Below are 16,688 nucleotides of genomic sequence, written 5' to 3' on the forward strand. Positions count from 1 at the left end.
TCGCTGCTCAACAGTGGTTCCGGGTGACCGAGACCAGCGCCTGGGGTGTCCACGGGCTGGGCAGCGGCACAACCAGCCAGGGTGAGGGCGTTCAATACCAATTTTCATCAACAGACATAAAAAAGGTGTTTTTTGTGTCCTGAACATGTGTAGCTTCTTAAGGCAGCTGCTGCTCTATTGGAAATGAGGGATGAACCCACCTCGGATGTCTCCCTCGATATTCCAGCGCAAGATTGATGCCACAAGGCGCGGTCATTTTCAGCAACAGCCTGCGCAGGGAGCGACACCCCCCTCCGATGGAGAGATCTCACGGCTCCGAGCTGTTGAATGCAACCTTCCTCCATTCTTCCTCGTCTTGTCACCTCCGTGCAGCCACTGTAAGAGAGCTCGTGCCAATGCTACAAGGAGCAAAACAGTAAGAGCCAAGCAAATCAGTTTCTTAAAACTTATTTTAATATCCATGTCTCATCTGTTGGGTAGAGCCAAAACAGTCTGGCCTGGTTTAAGTTACAAATTCTTCATACACTTTTAAGTAAATGAACAGTGTGGCAATAGGGTCTGTTATTGGAAGTGAAACCCATATTAACAAGGAAGGTGTCGCAGCCAGAATTCTACCAGGGTTCTTCACTGCTGTCAGCCCCGGGAAAGGCCAACGCTGCCCCAGGCCCCTGGATGGGTGTCGCACAGCAGGAATAAATGCATCTGACACAAAACTAATCACACCCACAGAGATAGCACACACTGTATGTCCAAGAAACAACGGGACCGGGATAGAAAAAACCCTCTTAGAATTCTCCCCAATGTGGACAGACACCAAATTATCACTTTCAGCTAACGGGATGAAGCATCAACCCTGATTTTGCCTGACAGAGGCTGAATAGACACGTCAAAGTGCTGCTTGCTAAACAGTTAACTTCTAGAATAGAGCAGCGGAGATGGAAAGGGCTAAGAAACTATGCTTGAGGATTTAAAGATGCAGTATTTCTTTTCTTTGTTTGAAACACTACAGTTTAAAGACCACCTCGATGCAGCTGCAAGTGAATACTTCCAATTAAAAGCCCAAGAGTCACTACAAAAATAGTAATAAAAAAGATCAAAGCGGCAGAGTTCTCCACTTCCCAGGTCCATGGCTTAATTTCAACACTCCTCTATTTTTCAGTTAAAGTTCCTGATCAGGTTTTAGCGTTACATCTGCAGAGGATGGCTTACAATAAGGCAGACAAGCGGTAGTTCTCTCCGAAAGCACATGATGGAGAACATCGTTTGCCCTGAAAACGCCATTTGGGTACCGAGCGCTCCAAACAGCCCAGGCGCTGCCGGAGCTGCGGGTACAATCCCGGAGGTGCCGCACAGGGGACAGTCCACACCACGGTGGTCTGGGCACTGGGTTAGGAAGTGCGCACAGGGTAATGTTTTTTAAACACCACCCCGAATCACAGCGGTGCGCCGCTCAGCTCCCGCCCAAGACAAGCGCTGCTCTCGAACACTGCATCTTTAAATATTTCTGGCTATGAACTGCCACATGTTAGGAGCACTCCAACCTGGCTGCCACATGTTCCAGTGCTGTGCTTTTTTGCATGTTTTCAGTTTTCCTTCAATGTGGGGGGAAAAGGGGGCAGAGTGGGGACAAGAGAGGCTTGCGTTTCCCAGCAGGCAGGCTCCAGCGGAAGGTGTAAGACCCCTCCAGGCAGATTACAGAAGGGAGACAAAAATAATAATCAGGGTGTTTGCTCCCTTCAGGAATATTATCTCACTCCCTCTCGTTTGAAATCAGATGCAGCGATGGCAGCAAGTTAGGAAAGTCAGCAAGTTTTAAAAGGAAAGTGTTAAGGGAGAGAGGAAGCTTTGCTGCCAAGTCACCTAACTGAGAAGAGCAGACAAGTCTTCAGCTTCGGATTTTTAGAACATGAACAAGATATGTACAGTACTGCGTGAGCACAGACTGCACCTGTGATCAACTGAGCTGTGCTCCAAAATTCTTCCCTGTTCGCTGCCTGCCTTTTCAATAGTCAACAGCTATCATGCTCAGGAGAGCAGAGAGCACGTCGTGAACATGTCAGGGTGTGGTTTTAAAAAGACCAGCGCTTCAAATAAATTAAAAAGGTGCAACCGTTGAGAGCTATGAAGCGGCAGCTGAAAACCTTGTGGCAGTCTGAGCTGTGACCCACTCTGATCACAGGAGTCTACGCAGGCCTGTTCTCCTTTGGGCTTCACCGCCCTCCTGAGAAGGAGAATTACTGGTAAGAGGCCACCCCAAGGGAGCAGAAAGCTGCACCATCCACAGAATGGACGCTGCCAGGAACCTGCTAATACGGGTTTCACTTTGAGACCAGAAAACTGTTTACTTCCAAAAAATTGTTATTTTTAAAAAACTGAAATTAATTAGGGGTAAAACACTAACTCTAGTGCCATGAACAGGCAGGATCAACTTTTTTCCCCTCCAAAGGGCAAAGAGTCATATACCATCCCCAGCTGAACCTTGGTGCTTCGAGCTTTTCAGGAGATGTTACCTAAACTTTATTAAAAGAAAAAGAACAATGTTTAAATATCAACACTGGACTAGCCCAGTCTTTTTCCAAAGTCCACATTCTTCATATGAAGCACACACGGCGTCCTGGATTCCCCAAGGCTGCATGTTCAGAAGTTCACAGTACATGGAACCATGTCTCTCTGTATTTTCTTGAGTTTCCCCTCCTTGCTCAGAGCAGCCACCCTTTTGTGGTCATTTACTGGATAAACCTCAAGCCATCTCCTATCCACATGGCTTGGCCTAGATGCTGAAGGTTTTCTTGATGAGAGTTGATGTTGTCATGCTCTATGGATGGAAAAAAGCAAGAGAAAAAAAGCACCTGGTACAGGCTTCTTGAGACCCTTGCGGATTCCTCTATTCCAAAGCTGTTTCTGAAAGTCTTTTTGCCGGTTTCTCAAGCAGTTTTTGGCCTATTACTCTGTCTCAGTTTGAAGAGCTGTTATTGGATGATCCAGAGGTTGATGCAATTGCAGCTCCAGCTGGGCTGCTTGTGGATACAGACTTGCGGATGTGAGGCAGCAAGTACGGGTCACAGGCCAGCTGCTGGACATCTATCCGATCCTCCTTTCGGTAGGCCAAACAACGTCTGATAAATGCCTGCAGATACCCCAAAGGCAGAACAAGAGTTAGTAGACAGACAGAAACAGGAAGCTTTCTTTGACAGATAAGTCTGTGGGAGCGGGGCCAATCTGACAACCCCGGCACAGAAAGTCCTTCCCCAGTGACCACAGAGACAGCCCAGGTCCTACACCAGCAGCTTATCTTTTATCAGGAAAAAGCACGGGTAGAGGCCCACGCCACACTCTGTTCAATCCTCAGCCTGGCAACTACAACGACAAAGCCACCGAGCGCTCTGCAGGAGGCAAGCACTGAGCACAGAACTCCTGCCGGTCTCAGGGAAACCCAGAGGGCAGAACGGCCAGTGCCTATCGCTGACTGACGTACGCCGTACGATCAAGATTTACCTTTGCTTCTGGCGTGACTACTGGCTTCGGAGGGAACTGCACCTCGGTAGCTTTCAGAATTGTGTTCTCCTGCAGGATATCTTGTTGTGACTGGTTGTGACCGAAGGGCTACCAAAGACATGGAAGACGGTTGTTAAATGTCGCTGACAGGCCTTAAACAACCCAAAACACTACCTTGTATCGTCACTTGATGTTGGCATTTTTCTAGGCAAGAAGCCCACAAATGCTGTGAAGGTGCTGCAGATTCCAGCCAGATGAGCAGGACACATTGCTCCTGCGCTTGAACTGAACAAAAGGGACCAAGCTGGAACACGTCTGGGGTGTCTCCATCTCAGGAGGGATCTCCACCTGCTTCCAGACCTTGTAGGTCAGCTTCAGCACGTGCAAGAGGGCCTTCACCTATCTAGGCTGACAGGAGATTCACCCACTTCGATCTGACTGACAGCAGTAAGCAATGCAGCGTGTTTCTCAGCCCAGGCTTTCACAGCGCTTGGTTACCAGGGACTTGTGAAAACAAGAGCTGGCAGAATCCTTTTTCTGCTCCAACTTATCTCTTCTGTCATCATAAAACAAATCACCTTTTCTCAGGACAAACCATCTTTTCCTGATCCAGACTCTTCCCTTCTGAAAGGCATCCTAAAAACTGCTGGAGCGGGTCTTTGTAGCCCCCTCTTCCCCCTCCCCCCAAACCAGTTGCAACCATCAAGCAACCTGTCTCCCAAAAGGTTTGGGAATCACCACTGACAAATGAGTAAAATGCCTCTTACCTTTCTGCCATAGAGACACTGATAGAAGATGACTCCCACTGACCAGACATCAACTTTATTTGAAATCTTTGGCGGTTCTTTCCCAACCACAAAACATTCTGGTGGCAAATACCTGATTAGAAGGAAGCGACAACAGGTTATGAGCAGCATCTCCAAATACTAAATACTAAATAAATAGTATTTCAGTCGTTTTCTTTAGAAAGGAAGGAACAAAGCTTCCGTGATCAGATACTGGCTGGGGACTCGAGGGACCCAATTTCATTCCTGTGCATCTTTCGGCCAAGATCACCAATGCATACCCCTGCTGGGAACAGTGATGCTAAGGACTCTCCAGACACTCATGGTCTGAGCTAGTCAGTCAGTTTCTTTTTGCCAGAGCACATAAAATCCCTTTTTCTTTTATCTTCAGAACTGGTATTTGTTGTTAAAAGGGCTTGAGCAACAATTCCACAATAGAAACACACAGCCAAAATACATATTTCTAGAAATACAACCCCAGATGCCACGTCCTAGTTAGAGACACTCAGCCTTGCTCAAACTACAGCTAGTTTCATTTTTAGGATCAGAACAAAACTGTGCAATACAGAGTGCCTTAAAAAAATGCTCCTTTACAACTGTTGCCCATAGTGACAGTCTGCAGTTTGGGTAATAGCTAAGAACCACATCCAGTGGCACTCACCGTAGGTCTCGCTCTCAGCCAGGGGTGATGCAGTGACAACACTTAGCACTGAGGATAAAGTATTGTTGAAAACACCTTTCACATCACACTCAGAAGTGAAGCTCTGGCTATAGACAGCACTGTGAGATTTACATCTTTTTGTAAGAGCTAACTACGGATTTTCACCTCCTCATTTCAGTGGAATACTCTTTCTGTCTCCCCGATCTACTTGAATTTCCACATAGGCATGGTATTCTCCTCTTCCCTGCTTAAACTATTAGCCATTACCTTTATGGACTGTGAAATAGCAGCCAAGCTCCACTCCAGAGCTCGCTATCTCAGCAGCATATGCAGTTTTTCACCAGGCCCTTTGGATAAGAAATGGTTTTCAGATGTACAAACACTAACCCACTGAAAAGTAGAAAGCTGCCAGCCTCAGAAGGAGCTGTGTGACAACAAGAGCGGTTTCCAGGGTCCCAAACCTCCAGTGCCTCAAGCTGTCAATGGCAGCACATACACAGCTGACATAGATCCAAAGCTGTTTATAAACTGTTCTTGATCTGTAACTTGTAAGTGCCCCAGGCGACACTTACCAGTAAGTACCAGCCCCCTGCGACGTCAGTTCCATGCCATCAACAGAGTTGTAGCTGTCATCATCCATGATTTTGGAAAGCCCAAAATCTGTGATTTTTATCTCTCCACATGCAGTACCATTGACTAGAAGAATGTTACCTAGACAAAGGAAGGAAACAGCCCCTTATGACACACATCTAGCAGGAAAAAAACCAAGAATAAAATTGCACTGAACTCTGGCACTCTGCACGAGAGGACAAGGAACCTACACAGTCAGCTGCAGCAGCCTGGGGTAGTTGTTTTAACACTCAATGACCCCGAGCTCCACAGACCACTCAGCTCCCACCAAGTGCTACAACTGATACGCCCATCCTTGAATGACCCAGTGGCCTGACATTACTTGGAGCCTCCGGATTCTGAGCCCTATCAGCGAAACGAGCTTGATGCCTGTGCTGTTTTGACCCCTCCCAAAGGTCCCATTGGAAGGGCAGGTCAAAAAGGAGGATCAAGGAGACAAGTACACATACACAGTTATGACTCATTCTGCCCAAAAGTCCTGACTTGCCCTGGCCTCTCAACAAGCCCGAAACTCTCTCCTTCCTGGCAGTGCTCCCCAGAGGCTTTCTAAGCTCAAAAAGGACAATTACTCCTTAGGCAAGAGTCTTATTACAAATCCATCAAGGATCAAGAAGTCAGATCATCACTGTTTTTTCTCAAAGCCTACAATAAAGCAGCAGAATCGTGCATGATGGCAGCGGATGAATCACAGCTTTAGACAACTGTAGGCAGAGCTCTGCAGCATGCTCAGGCAGCACAGGAACAGTCGGCAGCTGGGGGAAGAAACAGGATCCCTAGAACCAGTGCAACAGCACCACCTCCTGTACAGATTCCTCACGCTGATGCAATAAACCACATCACATACCAGTTACACAATGCTGATGAAGTGCCACCAGTACAGGGCAACAAGCCAGGGGTAACGGCTCAGAGAGGTGGCTGAGTTTTACTGGACTAGGAAAAAAGCTACGTAGCCAACAGGCATCACCCCAAAAAAAGAGCGCTTCCATTCTCCCTCTCGTGACTGTGCCCAATGGTAAAGGGAAATCTGCAACATCATTTGGAGAGGACCTTCTACAAGGCAGATGTTACCGAGCGTAAAGGCAGACCTGAGCGAACACAGTTTGACTGTATGCCCTCAGCTTCGCCAGCTGCCGTGCGGTATGAAAACACACGTCCAAGTTAGCTTCTGCTACCAAATTTTCAGGCAGATGATTAAAGAATAGACCAGAAGAATGAGAACATGAAACACACTAGTAATTATGGGGACCTTTATGAAGCAATAACAGAAGCTCTCAACAGCAGAATACAAGCAGGACATTAAGAAAACAAACAGACACTTGGTGGTTCAAGGGCTCATTCTGAACAAGGAGGCTACTTCTTCTGGAATGTTACTTCCTTGTTTTATTTTGAAATTCTGGGAGCAAATGCCCTTTTCACAGCATGTTCTAGGCATTTTAGGTTTTTTTTCTTGTTGCAAGTCAGTTTTCCCAGACAGCCCTGTCTCCTTTCTGCTGTCTGACCAAAGAAAACTTCCCCATGTTACTTATAACCCATTACCTTTAGTTAGCATCCTTAAGCACGTCAGCTAGCAGCACAGCATACCTGGTTTAAGGTCATAGTGTATGATGGGAGGTTTGATTTCATTTAAGTATTTTAAAGCATTCACAATCTGCATGATAATGGATCGCGCCTCTTTCTCCGACATTAACTTGTGCTGTTTCAGGTAGAAGTCCAGATCATTTCCCTCACAGTATTCTAACACTGTACAAAACCTGAAGGCAAAACAGCAGTTGTAATTAAGGCACCTGATAGAAACCAGAACACTTTGTTATTGCTTGTCTGTAAGACTGACCTATTTGGTCAATATATTAAATTAAGAGTCCTCCAGCCTGTTAATCCCTTTCTAAAAATAACCTACCAGGAGCACAGTACTCGGTGCTCAACAGTACAAAGGTCAGAGATTCCCCCATTAAATGCTAGATCCAGAAGCGGAAAGCTGTATCAGCTGGGGCATTTGCCCAGGCCAAAGAGTAGGATTTACTAGTAAAGCACCACATCTGACATAGCTGGCATACTGGTTTGTCAGCTAACATCTCTGGAAAACCAATGTAGGTTGAGACCGCCTCAGATCTCTCTGCAGTACAGTCTGTAACATTGGTGTGGACGTTCTCTGGACTCTCCTGGAAAGCTTTGAGAGGCTAAATGCTTTGGCTGTAGCGAATGGGTCAAACCAAGTCAAAGGACACAGCAATATAACTTACGAGTCAGTATCCAGCGAAAAGTAGTCATATAGCTTAACTATTCGAGGATGATCCAGTTCTTTGTGAATTCTGTACTCTCTACACGCATGTCTGAAAATAGGAAAGTCTGAGCATTAGTCACACAAGTGACTGAATTCTAAATTCTGCTGATAGCGAACCCAGACATACCACACAGCAGTCCAACTTCAATCAAACCCATGCACGTTATTCAGACAGCCTAGGAAAAGGCAAGCAAACAAGGAACTGCACAGAACAGTTCTTGAGAACCGCAGAATCCGAGTGCATGTCACACGCTGGCAATACTACAAAAAAACTAATCTTGATTAATGGTACTGCTTGCCAAAATAGAATAACGTCGTAATAAATTGTTAAGGGATCCAAGACAGCTGAACACAAAAATCAGCAAGTTCTAGAAAAATTCCATGATGCTCAAAAGCTCAACTTCCAGGCTTCAGATTCAGCTTAGTTTGTCCCAGTAACATGTTGGGGAATTAAGATCACAGCTTTATCTTTGAAGCTCTGTTGAGAAGGCTTGGCTGCCATTCTGCTGAGTTTATCTAATCCATGGCACTAGGGAGCAAGTGTTACCAACACCAGAAGGCTTCCTGTACCGCCCTTCTAGGCCATGACATAAATATAGTCCTAATCATCTGTGAAAGGATTAAGTCTTTTAGGAGACAAAGGGAAGGGGAAGCTTTCAGGGAGCACAAGGCAGGTGTGTACCAAGAAGGCAGGCATGAACAACTGCTTCCCACAAGAGCTTCTCCTTCAGAGAGAAACAGCCACTTTAACGCTTTCTTCATAAAGCGCTCCTGGTGCTTTAAAACCTCGTGCTGTAGCGCTTATACAAGATTGTGTGCATGCACATGTTTAAAGCATTTCTAATCTGACCGTAACTTTTGCAAGTAGCTACTGGGACAGAGAGTGGCTTTCGAAATCTGGCAAAACGCACAAAAAAATGGCACTGGATTCACAGCTGGTTCACAGGCACTGGGTAACCAAACACAGGAGGAGTCTGGAAACACGGCCGTCTGCTCTACAGCCTTACTTACTTGTGATAGTTTTCTTTCTTCTCATCTCTCCAGTTTTTATTTAACTGGTGTATTTTCACAGCTACATATCTCTGTTCTGTTAAATCAAATGCCTGCGGAGAGAAGAGCTGAAAATCAGTAGGAATCACAACTTCAAGTTAATACTGCAAAAGCAGACAAGCTTTAACAAACCAATATCCCCACCCAGGAAATCAGCATTACGACACACTGAGTGAAGAGCAAACCCACATTTTGATGTAATTAGTTTCACTAATGAAACCAAGCAACTCGGAAAACAATTGAATATTTTGTGCTTTGATCTGACCTTCCCTACGGGATCTAACTAATGCTGCATTTTACCAACAGAGCTACAATGGGATCAGAAAAGCTGAATTCCCAAAATATAGTCAGTTAATCACACTGGGAAAGACCCTGCCATTATTCCCGCAAGCCACCTAATCCATTTTCTACACTCAGTTAAAAAAAAACACCCAACCCAGATCATACAGAGGATTTTTAATACTTTGTTTCACACGGGTAGCTCAGCTCTCCATCTTAGAACAAAATGTTTGAGCTTATTTAAAAGCTGGAGAATTCAATGGCTGAACTGTGTAAATCTTGCGCTGTGTTTTTTCCCTCCAGTTTCTCGCTATTTTGGCAGTCTTTAAAAAACAGACCACTGGAATTGTGCTCTTTGAGAAATGCAGAAATCTTTTACCTTGTCTGAGAGCAGCAACAGCTAATAATTTATAGAACGGGACAAAATCTCATTGTAAGCAGACATCTCAAAAGGTGCACACTTAACCTCTAATGCTTAACAGATTGGCCAAGACCCTGGAGAAAAGGGGCTAAGCGTAGCTTTGTTTCAATAACATAGTTACAACTCTTCAGCGTGGTCAGGTATGAAGCGTTCCTACCCTCTTGCTTTCATCTGCGGAGCCAAGGCTTTCTACTTAGTCAGCAAAACCTCCAAAGAGCAGTTCAGAGTACTTACATGCAGATCACACTTTTCACCACCTGAGCAGCCTAGCCCCCCTGGTTTAGGTATCTATTGTTGCACTGCATCAAACTAGTAAATCACTGTGAAGTTTCCAATATTTGCATTGGCACAGTTGGTTTCATTCTAGCCAAATTCAACATGAATTAAGAACTACTGGGTGCAGATGGGGAATATTCAGAACTGAAAAGGCTCTAGGCATAATAGTCAAATAGCAAGTGCCAAAGCATCACAGGTCTTGGCCATGCAAGAGTGCTGACCCACAAACCAGCCTCAGTTCCAAGGAAGTCACAAGACTACACACAGAGCCTGCGACTTCACAGCGTAAAATGAAGGCACAAGGAAAAAGCCTTCTACCCCCAGGAAATGAAAGCTTTGCTCTTATTATTGAAGCTATTTTCTCTTATTTAAAGTGACGCTCAGACTTGCTGTGCCGTACTCAATAAAAGCTTTGCTACTTAAGGTATTTGTGTGTAGCACTTGAAGAAACAAGCGGTTTGCTTCTCTGTCCTGACAAAACTGGCAGACTTGGTGCACCATTTTCTTGAAACTTACGCTTGCAGGAAATCTGACTTCCAAGGACAAGGGCAGAACCTAAAAATCCCAAGCCAGATGCAGCATGTGCTTTGTCCTCCTGTTTTCCCTCCACAACCACACATGCCATCGAGAAAATGTGTAAAAACTCTGCTTACTGTAATATTTAATTGCAGATTCAGATTACACCACAGATTGCCGCTTCAAATTTACCTTATATACTTCACTGAAGCCGCCTCTACCCAGAAGATGTAGCAACAAGTATCTATCATTTAGCGTTGGATGGTCTTTAAATCTGGCAAGAAAGACGCAGTTTAAGAACACAGAAGTAATGCAATCTACTGCACAGTAAGTTACAGCTACCACACATCTTAGAAACAACATCTTAATATTAAGACAGAAAAATTTTAAATCTGGCAGTCGTTAACACAATTTTAATACCATTTGATCACTTTGCACTAATGAAAGACTATATGATACCTTGATGCACTTGGAAGCCTTTATCTTACACGAACTTTAAGTTATACCACTGTGCCAATTAAAAAGAGATTGTTTCCCGTTATGAAAGGGACACAAAAAATTGTTATACATTCTTGTCCCTGAATCCCATGTGCTTACTGTGAGTTATCTTCATTGTGTATCCTTTTCAATTCCCTGATATGTAGATTTCTAACCCTCTCTAGCCGTTCCAGCTCCGCCTGGATCTCTGCTTCTTCCTGCAGAAGGGAAAAACAACATGGTGTAAGACAGCACAGTTAGCATTTCCGCCTCATTTACAGAAACACAAATGTAATTCCACTTGCAGAAGTTGTTGGTAAATAACTGGTTTGGAGATTAGAGAGATGGTCATAGCCAACTAAGAGTCAGGCAGAAGTTAAAAAGAATGAAAACTGACTGGGCGGTTTTGTTTACACCTACACACAGACAGGAGCAGACATATCTTTATGACTTCTTGTTTTTAACACTTTCTTTAATTAAGAAGCATTGTAGCTCTTGTCCTGCTCCTTTCCTCATTAAGTGCTATGCAGCTGTTTTTGTAGGAACTCAGCCTGTGCTGGGACAAGAGAAAGAGGACAGCCCGCACAAGTAAGGAACGGGGATGTCATGATGCCACATGGGGATGGGGCAGCATCTGGAGAGGATGGAGGGTGTGGAAGGACAACATGCGGTCCATTTAGTGGGAAGCAGTAGAACAACTCATGGTGTAACTTAGTGCCATGTGGAAGTTTCAATACACTGTTTATAGAGTTGGAAGTTCTTGTGCCCTCAAACACAACACTAGAATTCACATTGCTGCGGCCAGGTTTGCAAACCTCAATTAAAAGCGCGCCTTGAGCAGCATTATTTGGTATATGTGACTCAAGGGACACAGCTCCCCATTTGTCTTGTGACTCTGTTCCTTCCCTTCTCAACTGGTTCTATTTTTAGGCACAAAGAACGAGCTAGTTTCCAAAAGTGGAGAAGGATAAGCACAGCTTCAGACAATTCCACGATCCGAGAACATTACTTCATTTTCCATTAAGGTCCATTTCCAAATGGGTTCCTCTGTTGCAGGGTGGCACAGTACATGCCGGCATAGATGGACCTGCAATTAATCCACTCCAGCAACGCGGAAGCTGTAGAGCAAGCATGCCTTTAGCATACTCCTGCCCGTCTCGCTTCGCTTTGCTCACAGGTCAATAAAACACCACGGGCCGAGTGCCAGCAGATTCCATGTGTGCATTAACTTTCCCTTGCCACTGAAAATAACAAGGAGTACAGTAGCATTATCAAGGCCTTGCGTTCAACTTGTGTTTCAAGGTTGCAGGAAAAACTAAGCGTAGAGCTCAGGTACCACCTGAGAAAAGGAGGGACATTCCAGCAATGCATTTGCACACTTCCTCTTTGTTTGACAGAAAACTCTTCGGCCTTAGCAGAGATCACAGCTAGCCGGGAAATAGCAGAAGACATGTATTTTTTTTTTCAGTACTTCATCTGTTGAAGTGTCCCAGAAAACTTATTTATGGGTTACTGCAACCACTTTAAAGGTAACTAACAGCTTATCTAATTATAACCTCACTTGCAGGAACAGTTCCTACCAAAGCCAATGTATCTGAAAACAAATGTGCATTGCAACTACCTGAACAGTACCAGTTTCCAAAAGCCCAAGAGATTTTATTGGACTGTTACTGATAATGCCGGTTACTCAATATTGCAAAGAAATGGGAAAGTCAATGACGGTTGCAGTTTTTGTTGTGTTCTTGTAATTGTCTTCCCTGGGTCCATTCCTTCATGTTCCCCCACATTAGACACGTACAGAGCCCAACACTACACAGGTCATAGTGACAGAATGAGATGCATCAAAACAGTGGAACTCCCTGCATGAAATCATAACTGAAAAGAGAAGGAGATCTATTTACTGAAGCAAAGAACATCTTTCCTGAATACCACTGCCTTGGCAAAAATTATTACAAAATCTTGGCCATCCCTTTCAAGCAATAAAAACCTCTCAGTTATCAAACAAACAGTGGTGACCTCTACAGAGAAATGCTATTGCTCATAGAACACTGAATCAAAAACCTACCTAAAGGCCTTTTCTGCATTTAGTTCTTACCTTTTTAAGATGACCTAGTCGGAGTTTGAAGATTTCTTCCTGTTCATGGTACTCTGCTAACGTTAACCTGCACAGAAGAGACAGACCCAATGCATTAGGTTTCAACGCATGTGATAACGTGAATGGTCTGCAGAACACACGTCTCCAGTGGAAGTGACAACTACGCAGTCACCAGCCAGTGGGAAAGTTTTTAGGTAAACTCTGCAATCTATTTTTTTAAAATAATCAATCTAAAGGAGACCACAAGCTTAAGCCTTGATAAAGCACATACTGATTTCAAATCCAAGCCCCTAATAACACCTATTTAGGCTAGGGACTGACTTTTAACAAAGAAAGCTAAACCACAATCTAAATATGGAACAGTGAAGCACAAGTGTCCCACATCTTATTTTTTCATTTCAAATTTGCTTTATGGACTCTTATTACAAAGAAAAATTTGAAGACAAGCCGGATAATTCAACCCAGCTATTCGGTCTGGGACTACGAGCACACCTGGCCACAGAGCCACTGCGCACAGAGCAATGACCTGGCATTCAGAAGTTCTTCCTGTTTCAGGCTCTGCGAACTGGCTTCCAGGGAAACCTTGGGAAATGTACTTCACCTGTCCATATCTTTGACCTCATGTGTAGTTAGGAGCAGCAATGGGATATGGGGAATAATCCCCGTTTTGTTGATGGTAAATGATGTGCAAAGTTTCCATTCCAGGTAGCTGGTCAAAAAAAGTTTCATAATGCTTTTCATGTCTTTACAGCCAAAGTGTGCCATGTAGGACAGAGGCGAAGCACAGCCTTACACTAAATAATGACAGATCCTACCACTCGTGAAATGTAATGATGTGCTGAGTTCTTTAAGGTTAGAAAAATGAATTGTTACATTAATTTTCTCACTACTACCGACAAGGAGTTTTACAAAACCATCATGTATGTGTACGTAAAGCTATGAAGCCCTTATCAACTGCATCTGCTTACTTTGTAAACAAGATGTACATGTGACCGCATATAAATATCTTTTTTGAACATAAATTTACTTCAAAGCATGTCCCAGGAGGACTCCTGTTGCAGCAGTTACGTTCTGCACAGTACTTAGCACAGCGGTTAGTGTATGAGGTTTCCACAGCATCCATACGACAACTAGTTGCAAGAGGGGACCGAGTCCTGTGTCTGTGCAGGGCTGTGGGACCGTGGCTCACTACACAGTAAACTGAGAGGAGGTAGTATTCAGCTGGTTAAGTGCTCATCTTGAAACGACCCAAACTTCTCTCCACCGCTGATAATGCTGAGGGTCTGCATAGTTGAAATATGTGCTAAAGCAGTTGTTAGCTGTTAAAACTCACAAGCCAAGTTCCCTTTGAAAGAATCTTGACTGTAAGGAACTGCTAATTATAAACATCCATACAAAATGCTGGTACCATAAATGTTTACATGTTGCCTCATTTCATATAAAAGCATGCTAATTCACACGCCCCCAACAGCCTGAATTTTAATCACATTCAGCTAATCTAAAAGACCGTCCCAAAAGTTTAGGTCTTTAATTGGTGTTGCTGTATAAGGAATAAAAAGACAATTGAATAAACCAGCAACAAGCTTGCCACATATTCTTGTTCACAAATGAAATACAGGGCTAAACACCAACAGTCTACTCATTAAGCAGCCGATGTAATGAGTACCACCAGGCTAACGTTGCCCAAAACGGCTGCCTGTCAGCAGCAAGCATTACAAAAATCAAGGGGGCTCTAAGACAGACGCTGCCCTGGTTCATGTAAGCATGCTTGAAATACACTACTTCCAGTGCAGCTGAAGACTCTTAAGGTTGTCCAAGGTGCCCTAACAAACCTCAAAGCGCCCCAGCAGATTAATATTCCTGAATGAAAATCTTTTTCCCATTCACAGGCTAGAAACTAGTTTCAGGAGAGCACATGTTTAATTTTGCATCATGGGACCTTCCTCTCCTTTTTAAGACAACACAGCAACAACCATGAACCAAAGAGGAACCAAAAATCAAATGAAGGAATTTGGCTGTCTGCTTCTCATTCAACTTTCAGAAACATTTATATCCGACTTGCCTAAAAGACAGCCTCTGTAAGAATTCCACCAAAAAAATCCTCCCTCCAAAACTCAGAAAATTTTGTACCTGATGCACATTGGTCCAACAAATGTGTTTACAGGATAAGTAATGATTAAGCAAGCAGTCAGTCAGTTCAGTTGTTTCAGCAGACTTTCAAAAACAGTGTTTTCAAAAGCTAAAACACTCCACATGAACCACATCCATACACCGGCAAGCACTTTTTTATCAAGAATGCCACAAGAAGCTCTGTAAACCACAGAGATAAAACTCTGAAATATATCAGCAAAAAACAATAAACCAGCAAGAAAGAGAGAAAAAAAGACTGGGTAGCACAAACAGGCTTACTAGCAAACCCAGGTAAAGCTAGAGTACGTCAAGGCACGTTCACAACGTAGGCAGAAGCTCACTAGGTATCACAGAGATTATCATGATCTCCAGGCACATCAAGACCTGTGCTGCCATGTCTGCACAATAAGCCACGCTACAGCTGCGCCAGTCTGCTGGGGAAAAGGATCCCTACAGAAATGGGGAAAGCCTCATCCTGTCCTTAGAAGTCAAAGGTTACCACAAGGAACAGCAATACTTCAAAATATCCACCCAGACATTCGGTTTAATTCTCCAAACTCAAAGGCTGCAATGCAAAAGGACATCTTTAAAACTTTATTTAGTTGTTTTTAAGCTCACTTGGCCAGAACAAGGCGTAAATGTATGCATCATGCTACTTATTTGCAGAAAGCACACAGTGTCCTCCAATACAACACACGTGATCAGCAGGCACCAGCATCCTATCTGGGGGCACCGCCCTGGTTGCCCAGAGCTCCCTGAACACCACAATTCACCCAGTCTTGTGCCATCTCTGCTGTGACTGCAAGAGGCAGCGGGAGCTTTTGGTTCATGTGCACTTTTAAAAGATCAAGACCAAGAATTCAAAGGGCTCCAGGACCTCTGAGGTCAAGCCATGCCCAGCAGATTTAATAGCGCAAAAAGAAAAGTGTCACTGAGAGTTATGGTATTAGCCAACAGCAATAAAACGAAGACTGTAAAGGAAACTGGTAGAAGGTGGCAGAAAGTCTCTGAGTTAATGTACTTCCAACTCACAAAAACTTCCCAAAAATTTATGTTCTAAATTTCATGTGAGAGACAGCTTTCCTCTCTCAGAATATCAGGACACTTAGAGCATCAGTAACTTCAAATGAGGTGGTGGCAGTGAATCTCCTGTAAGATGAGTAGCACTTCAACCACCTTTCCACTCCCTGACTATCTGCAAAGGCCTGCTTTGGAGAGACAGCTCAATGCTTAATGCACTGGCTTTATAGAGAGCATCTTTTTTCTTCAGTGTACCAAATTAATTGTTTGAAAAGCCTCACCAGAAAGTACATGGGAATAAAGGCTTCTAAAAGTGCACAACTTTTTTTCCCTTAAAAAAAGCACCACGTATCATACAGCGATACCAAAAAAAATTCTGAAGTTGCAACACTTAAGACAGACACCACTTTTCAAACTTGACACAACAGTAATACTGAAAAAGTTACTGCATTCAAAAAACCTCAGCTCATACAAAGTCTGGATTATTGCTGAGTCCTTGTTTTACTCCAATGAGAGCTATTTAGAACCGCAGCCAGATGTTGCCGAATGCCAGGCTAATTCCACAATATGCA

At 44.0% G+C, this 16,688-nt stretch overlaps 1 protein-coding gene across 9 annotated transcripts in view; it reads right to left on the reverse strand.

The window, feature by feature from the left end:
* Positions 1 to 431: 431 nt before the first annotated feature.
* TLK2 (tousled like kinase 2) overlaps positions 432 to 16,688 on the reverse strand; it is a 45,614-nt gene continuing 29,357 nt past the window's right edge. For all 9 annotated transcript variants that reach the window (XM_064473410.1, XM_064473414.1, XM_064473411.1 and 6 more), the window contains 10 exons: positions 12,967 to 13,033; positions 10,992 to 11,089; positions 10,587 to 10,668; positions 8,864 to 8,955; positions 7,812 to 7,901; positions 7,153 to 7,322; positions 5,514 to 5,652; positions 4,263 to 4,374; positions 3,496 to 3,603; positions 432 to 3,127 (listed from right to left, as the gene is read on the reverse strand). In XM_064473410.1, the coding sequence (XP_064329480.1) occupies positions 2,954 to 3,127; positions 3,496 to 3,603; positions 4,263 to 4,374; positions 5,514 to 5,652; positions 7,153 to 7,322; positions 7,812 to 7,901; positions 8,864 to 8,955; positions 10,587 to 10,668; positions 10,992 to 11,089; positions 12,967 to 13,033 (1,132 nt within the window). In that variant the 3' untranslated portion in view covers positions 432 to 2,953. The remainder of the gene's footprint in view (positions 3,128 to 3,495; positions 3,604 to 4,262; positions 4,375 to 5,513; positions 5,653 to 7,152; positions 7,323 to 7,811; positions 7,902 to 8,863; positions 8,956 to 10,586; positions 10,669 to 10,991; positions 11,090 to 12,966; positions 13,034 to 16,688) is intronic.

The sequence above is a fragment of the Phalacrocorax carbo genome, chromosome 25, assembly GCF_963921805.1.
Source record: "Phalacrocorax carbo chromosome 25, bPhaCar2.1, whole genome shotgun sequence".
In the NCBI taxonomy this organism is placed as follows: Eukaryota; Metazoa; Chordata; class Aves; order Suliformes; family Phalacrocoracidae; genus Phalacrocorax; species Phalacrocorax carbo.